At 41.0% G+C, this 8,107-nt stretch overlaps 1 protein-coding gene across 1 annotated transcript in view; it reads right to left on the minus strand.

Annotated features, from left to right (window-relative positions):
• Positions 1–8,107, minus strand: part of LOC104285986 (probable global transcription activator SNF2L2) — a 44,498-nt gene that overhangs the window by 18,317 nt on the left and 18,074 nt on the right. Inside the window, exons 12-14 of the mRNA XM_009884513.1 lie at positions 5,062–5,225; positions 3,943–4,009; positions 3,360–3,470 (exon numbers count right to left, since the gene is read on the minus strand). Of these exons, the coding sequence (XP_009882815.1) occupies positions 3,360–3,470; positions 3,943–4,009; positions 5,062–5,225 (342 nt within the window). The remainder of the gene's footprint in view (positions 1–3,359; positions 3,471–3,942; positions 4,010–5,061; positions 5,226–8,107) is intronic.

An 8,107-nucleotide genomic window follows, 5' to 3' on the forward strand; every position in this document is an offset into this window, starting at 1 on the left:
AATATTTGCAGGGCTACTAACCCCTGGAGTCGCAGCAGCAAAAGCTTTAACAGATTTGGAAAAAATGGCTTGCTGGAGCATAAAACAGTTTAACCTTACTTCTGAAATAATAACTTCTCTCTTGACTGATGTAGATAGCATAAGACATGCTGTATTAGAAGACTGAGCAGCGATTGATTTTTTGCTTTTAGCACAAGGACACGGGTGCGAGGACTTTGAGGGAATGTGTTGTATGAATTTGTCTGATCATTCGTCCTCAATCCACGAACGGCTGACCAAATTGAGGGACAATATGCGAAAATTGACTCGGCAATCCTCATGCCTGACAGTATGTTTCCGATCTTGGGGGTTGTCGGGGTGGTTGCTCGATTTGGCCAAGCAAGGCTTAACCATATTGCTTATAGTTATAGTGTTGCTTGCTGTTATACCATGCTTATTAACATGCTTAAGGAGAATGTTGGAAAAGTCTGTGGGAAGAATGTTCGCAGGAGCTTGGGTTGCTCAAAAACAAAAAGGGGGATTTGTGGGAGAATTTTTAGAGATCAATGGTCACCCTGTGAGCACCCCAAGCACTGAGAACTTGTTGACGACAGTGTAAGCTTCAAGGAATGTCGAAGATCAAATTGTGTTTTGTGAACGTCTGAGTTATGTTGAGGGAGGAAAGAACTGTTGCTGAATGTACTGATAAGCAGGATTTTAATTAAAACATAGAAGTAGATAACTAGGTGAGTGAACAGCTGGGGCTAGCCAATCATATAGTAGAGATGCTTGTTTGAACTATGCATGTAACCAATTATTGCTTGAGTGTTGCGTGGCGCGGGAGAAAATTGTCTATATTAGCTGAGCTATCTGTGCAATAAAGTGGCATTTACACTGATCATATTGGTCGTGGTGTATCTGTCCGTGCTTCCGCGTCAACAGTAAATAACTGCATTAGCAAGCAGCTGAATCCCCTCATTTCTTGGGAGGAGTTCAGGAGACCTGACACCGTAAGGTCAGAATTTGTCTTACTGGGGAAGAAAAAGAACATGAGAAATCCAAATGAAACTGTCAGAAAGAAGAAGCTAGACAGGGTGCAAAGGCATTTTCAGACAAAATAACTGTATTCTCTCAAAACATAGTAACCCTGAACTTTTCTTTGATTCAGTTAATCCTTTTCTTCTAACCCAAAAATGAAGCAACATAATTAAGGCCATTTCAGTCACTGCATCTTCTGAAATAAAACTTTAATGCAGTTAGAGTAGATGTTGAAAGAAAAGTGCCATGGTTTTTACTACTTTCTGTGCTAAGACATGGATAGCTAACCTATACCTCATAGGATGAGTTTGATGGGACGCTGCTTGAAGCTCAGCACACCAGTGATTCAGGCAGTTCTATAGTTCGGTTCTTTCAGACACTTCATGTTAGCTGTTTAGGGTTTTTTTGTTGTCGTTTTTGCTTTTTAAAAAGCAAATACTGCCTCGCAACCTACTTTGTTACAGATGTGAAACTTTTGGTGCCTCTTGCTGCTTTATATGCTTGCTGAGGCCTTCAGTAATCAGAAAGAAGTGGGCCAGATAACCAGTAGACAAGCATGTGTCACATAACCAAAAATATAACACACACACACCCCCAACAGATGTTGAGCATATATCCAAATCTTAGGCCATGTGACCAGAGGCTTCATGTAAGTCAGGTCACATGCCAAGAATAGAATAGAATAGACTAGTTCAGTTGGAAGGGACCTACAATGATCATCTAGTCCAACTGCCTGATCACTTCAGGGCTGACCAAGTTAAAGCATGTTATTGTTCAAATGCCTCTTAAACACTGACAGGCACCGGGGCATCAACCACCTCTCTAGGAAGCCTGTTCCAGTGTTTGACCACCCTCTCGGTAAAGAAATGCTTCCTAATAACCAGTCTAAACCTCCCCTGGCGCAGCATTGAACCATTCCCATGCGTCCTGTAACTGGATACCAGGGAGAAGAGCTCAGCACCTCCCTCTCCACTTCCCCTCCTCAGGAAGCTGTAGAGAGCAATGAGGTCACCCCTCAGCCTCCTTTTCTCTAAACTAGACAAACCCAAAGTCCTTAGCCGCTCCTCATATAGGACATTCCTTCCAGCCCTGTCACCAGCTTTGTTGCCCTCCTCTGCACACATTCAAGTACCTTAACACCCTTCTCAAATTGTGGGCCCCAGAACTGCACGCAGTACTCAAGGTGAGGCTGCACCAATGCTAAATACAGTCGGATAATCACCTCTTCTGAGCAGCTGGTTATTCTGTGTTTAATGCTCCCCAGGATGCGGTTTGCCCTGTTGGCTGCCAGGGCACACTGCTGACTCATGTTGAGCCTGCTGTTGACCAGCACCCCCACATCCCTAAATTCCTATGCTAAGGGTATGCCAGTCATAAACCAGAGGATACCTCTGTTTGTAGTTATGTGCAATATTTGAGTCATGTGGTACACAGCAACATAACAAGAATATGATGTAATGGTCGCATGACCAGTAAGGTCTCAGTTTGTAGTCCTCAAGAGCTTTCATCAGATGCTACATAGCCCCATTGCACAGAAAAGGTTGGTGCCACACTTCTGTTCCCTGCTCTTATCTTTTAGTAATGGTGGGCAAAACCTAGAGGGATAGAAAAACTGTGCAGAGTAAAACTGTTTTCAACCATTCAGAACTATGCTAAGATCATGTACTGTCTATGTTCCAGGGAGAAAAAATGAGACATCTAAATATGTAATAGGATAAAAAGAAGACAATAGGATCACAAGGTTTCACAGTATAGCAAAATGTACCTACCTGGTCGGGTCTGTGTGTATTTTATAAAATACTCTTACACTACGATACAGTTTTCAAAAGAATTCATTACACTGAGGCACCAATATCCACAGATCAGTTTGTGAGCTTTTAAAACTGAGTCTTATGTAATAAAGCATCTCGATATCAAATTCATTATATAGGTGGTCACTTGAGAAAAATACACCACACAGCTGGAGAGGTTGCAATAACAGCGAGCTTCAGCTCAGAAACAGAACTAGAAAAGTAGAGTCAGGATGACAGATTAGGATAAATGCTATCAGGCAGTGGAAAGAAAAATCACACTCTTTTAAAGACAGGAAAGTCTACAGTACTGACAAAATTCCAGAGCAATAATATTATTCTCTGACTTATATCCAGGAAAATCCTGCTGTTTTCAGGAAGGAGAGATCTAGTTGTCAACAGGGGAATGAAAATGTACATGAAATGGTCAATTTTTAGCAAGACAAAACAGCAATTCAGAACTATAAATCAAAACCAGGTGTTTTGTCCTAGGCACCAAATAAGATGATGTCTTTAAGGGTTAGCTGTTAAGAGATGACAGACATTACTTACCTTAGCAAGAATATGTTTGTCCTTTATTATGTACTCATAAGTAGTTAAAAGAACATTAAATTTTCCACTTCGAAGCTGAGGAACAAGTGAGCGACGCATGGCAGGTGTCCCCTAAAAGAGAGACAAAGGATGAAGAAAACAGATATACCTATATTTCTATGCAGTACATTCATGAATGAGCAGAGAAAGAGCCAATATATGACCTTGTAATCCTGCAAAATCATACCAAATATTAATATATTCCATACTCCTTCAAGAGTGGTTTCCCTAACCAGCTGCTGGACTGTAAAGCTCTGTTTATATGGGAATGGAAGCACGTAGCTGGCAGTCTAGTCTCCTTACTAATTGCTTGACTTTATAGGAACTGCAGTAGCCAAACAACAAAATATTCAGCTGTATACAAAATGTGCAGTATTTATTATTTGTATTGCTCTCAGCAAATCCCTGCAATATGGTATTTAACAATTTTATTCTGCATTTCGCTAACCCAAAGCAATTAAAGTTAATTACAGTAATCTAGGGATGATTAACTATCATGCTTTATTCTTTCAGCTTTAAGTTCATATAAAAAAATAAATCAAACCTTGTAAGATATTTTCACCACAGAAGGAGCCCATTTGTCAAATTCGTATGTCCAGTTGGATAAAGTTCTAAATACAAGATTAATAGGTAAAAATAATATATTTCATTATTTGCTTTTAAAAAAATTAAAATTCATAATTATGCCACCTGTTTCCCACTGAATGCTGGATTCTCAACATACTTCTTACACCCCTTATAATAAACAGTATATTTAAAAAGAAGCACGTAATATATTGTATCAGGATATATGTATCTTTATTTGAGAAGGGAGGAAATAGAAATAAAGTGGGGAAAATGTATCTTCCCTTTATATTCAGGGGGCCCTTTCAGACCAATTCAGCAAAGTATTTGAAGTATACCTTTGTATTTTGACACATATTAAGGGGAAGATATACCTACACAGAAGGACTTATGTGTCATTGTAAGCTCATCACCTCTCATAAATTGAGCCTGCAACTTTTCAGATATAGCATATGAAGTCTACCATAAAATACATCTGTATTCAGCTGTAATGATATACTATTGCCATTAGGCAGACTCGGTTTTGCACTTTGTGGTTTCAGCTTTATGATCACAATAAATAGTCTTTAAAATGGGTAAAAGTGTGTTTGCCAGTATGATATGGGAACAGAAGATAACTTTTTTGTTTATGAAGTCATTGGACATGCCAAGGCAGCACCAACCTGGTCTAATGTGCATGTTATGGGGGGTGAAGAGAAGGAAGAAAGAGTTTTAAAATAACTAAAGTTACTCAAATTTCAGCTTCTCTCTTTTAGAAACTTCAAAAGGTTCCTGGAATGGGGAAAACTACAGGCATGTAATATTTAAAAAATTATCATTCCTCTAATGTGAGGAGTAACAGTGAAGTAGGACATATTATATATCATGTCAGCAAAGTGAACAGCAAAATTAATGAAACAAAGTGCTTTTATAAGCCATCTGGTCACCTTTCCAAAGCTAGACAATCAGTTATGAAGAAAGAATCACAGTCTGAATTCAGAGTACACGCTCAGTGCAATTCCAAGATGTGCCTCATCTCGTCATTGTGTGAGAAAAAAGTACATGTTGCTAAGAAACCAAACTACAATACACAGAATAATAGCAGAATGAGTTTACTTACGAAAGGGGGACAATGATCAGATAGGGGCCGTTGAGTCTTTTGTGTTCCATCAGATAAGTGATGAGCGCAATAGTCTGTATGGTTTTTCCTAGACCCATTTCATCAGCTAAAATTCCATTCAAATTGTTATTATAGAGTGAAACCATCCATTCCAGGCCCTGGAGCTGAAATGGATAATCATTTCAATTATTTGAAATCCACAGAAGTAGGTAGTACTAATATTACAGAAACAAGGTTCTTTCTTCTCTTACTACTTAGATGCTGTTTTTCCTTCCACAGTACTATGTGCATGCAGTTCCCAATATGTCTTGGAAAAGGTGATATGACTTACATCTGTATGAAAGTCATCACTGCTATTCAGGGCCAGTATGGTCCATGCTACAAAGTCATATTTTATACATACTGAAGTGGTTTTGTACTATAGGCAGACTAACGCTGCCATCCATCCTTCAGGTTTCTTAACACTTACCACTAAAAGATGCTATTTGTTAATTTAGACACCGTCAAATTTAAAACCTTTAGAGTAAAATTACATGCCAGATCTCTGCCTCAACCAAAACTTTCTCAAAACCAAACCTATCAAGTCTCATGCACTAGGCATAAGACTCACATTTGGTTCCACTTCACACCCCCTGACTGTATCACTAGCATCTTGAAACTCTAGTAGTACACACCCATTTAGTGTTTGCTGTCCACAACTCCATGTGTCACAAGAGGTCCACTGACCAACTATGCCTGGCCTGCAGAATCCCAGAGCTGGGAAGAAGCCACAACAGTGTAGTAAGCAGTATCTACCTAGCTGGGCTAGCTAGGAGGCACACTCACTCTATAGTATCCTAGCACGGTCACTACTTTCTTGTCACACAGCCTTCTATGCGTGTACATATCACATTATTCCATATAAGTGTAATCTAGACACATCCCCGCTTCCATGATCCAGATGTTTGATGAGTCTCATGCATGGGGAGAGAAGTAAATTAACAGGTCTGAGAAAGTTCAGCTAAGAAGTATGGGGAAAACATTGTATGTCAAAAGTAATCAGTTGTATCCATGAAAATTTATACAAAATAATACAGCTGATCTATCAGCTTCACAGATATGCTGATCGATTTATATTTAGGTACTAAATTCTCAGAAGACTGTCTTTACTGAACTCGGGGCAACAACAGTCAAACAGAACTTTTTCTGTAGTTGTCTCCCACTTACAAGTGGCTGCAGAACTGAGAATAGGGAAACTCTTTCGTGTGTCATCAATCACCCCTTCACTGACATGTACTGATGTGTAGAAGGAAGAGATAGCCTAACTAAAGCCAAGAATGAAGAACATGTGAAAAAGGAAATAAAAAGAGAAGGAAAGTCAGGTAGGAAAAAAGGGATAAGATCTAGAGGACACTGAAGGGCATAAGAGTCAAAGTGATAGGACAAGAATCAAAACCAGGCCTCAACAAGCCTGCTGTAAAGCTCTCTGGAAAAGTGTGCACCTTATCTGTAACAGTAACAATCTGTACATAAAGCAAATATTGTATAGAACAATTTTATCAATTCAATCACTAGAGATTCATGCTGAGGCACTAAAAACTCAAACTGTTAAATTTTTAAATATTTAAAGAAGAAAAAGATTATTTTAAAAATAATAAATTTAAATAATGAGAAAAAACCCAAATACTGGGTTGATGGGAAGGAGAGTGTGGTCGGTTGACCCTGGCTGGATGCCAGGTGCCCACCAAAGCCGCTCTATCACTCCCCCTCCTCAGCTGGACAGAGAAGAGAAAATATAATGTAAGGCTCGTGGATCAAGATAAGGGCAGGGAGAGATCACTCACCAAGTACCATCAAGGGCAAAACAGACTCGACTTGGGGAAATTAGTTTAATTTATTACCAATCAAATCAGAGTAGGATAATGAGAAATAAAATAAAATCTTAAAAACACCTTCCCCCCACCCCTCCCTTCTTCCCGGGCTTAACTTCACTCCCAGCAGTGCAGGGGGATGGGGAATGAGGGTTGCGGTCAGTTCAAAACATATTGTTTCTGCGAGAGACACTTCTCCACGAATATTTCCAATGCGAGTCCTTCCCACGGGCTACAGTTCTTCACGATCTGCTCCAGCGTGGGTTCCTTCCATGGGGTGCAGTCCTTCAGGAACAGACTGCTCCAAGCGTGGGACCCCACAGAGTCACAAGTCCTGCCAGCAAACCTGCTCCAGCATGGGCTCCTCTTTCTATGAGCCCATAGGTCCTGCCAGAGCCTGCTCCTGCATGGGCTTCCCACGGGGTCACAGCCTCCGTTGGGCATCCACCTGCTCCAGCATGGGGTCCTCCACGGGCTGCAGGTGGATATCTGCTCCACCATTAACCTCCATGGGCTTCAGGAGGACAGCAGCCCTTGCAATGGTCTTCACCATGGGCTGCAGAGGAATCTCTTCTGTGGTGCCTGGAGCACCTCCTCCCCCTCCTTCTTCATTGACCTTGGTGTCTGCATAGTTGTTTCTCTCACATATTCTCATTCCTCTCTGCGGCTGCAATTGTGCAGGTTTTTTACCCTTCTTAAATATGTTATCACAGAAGTGCTACCACTGTTGCTGATTGGCTCAGCCTTCGCCAGCGGCAGGGCCGGCGTCTTGGAGCCAGCTGGTATTGGCTCTATTAGACACAGGGAAAGGTTCTGGCATCTCCTCACAGAAGCCACCCCTGTAGCCTTGCTGCTACTAAAACCTTGCCACGCAAACTGAACAGAGAGCAAAACCAAAACACTATTGGTCTGCAATGAAAAGAGATGTTTACAGATATATATAGAAAGCTTAGGAAGTGTGGGTTAGATGAATGGACAGTGGGGTGGATTAAGAAGAGTGGATTGAACAGTGGCTGACAGATAGAGCTCAGAGGGTTGTGGTTAGTGGTGCAGAGTCCTGTTGGAGGTCAGTAACGAGTGGTGTCCCACAGGGGTCAGAACTGGGTCCAGTCCTGTTCAATATATTCATCAATGATCTGGATGAAGGGATAGAGTGTACCATCAGCAAGTTTGCTGATGACACAAAACTGGGAGGG

The sequence above is a fragment of the Charadrius vociferus genome, unplaced genomic scaffold (genome assembly GCF_000708025.1).
Source record: "Charadrius vociferus isolate BGI_N301 unplaced genomic scaffold, ASM70802v2 scaffold1025, whole genome shotgun sequence".
Classification (NCBI taxonomy): Eukaryota; Metazoa; Chordata; class Aves; order Charadriiformes; family Charadriidae; genus Charadrius; species Charadrius vociferus.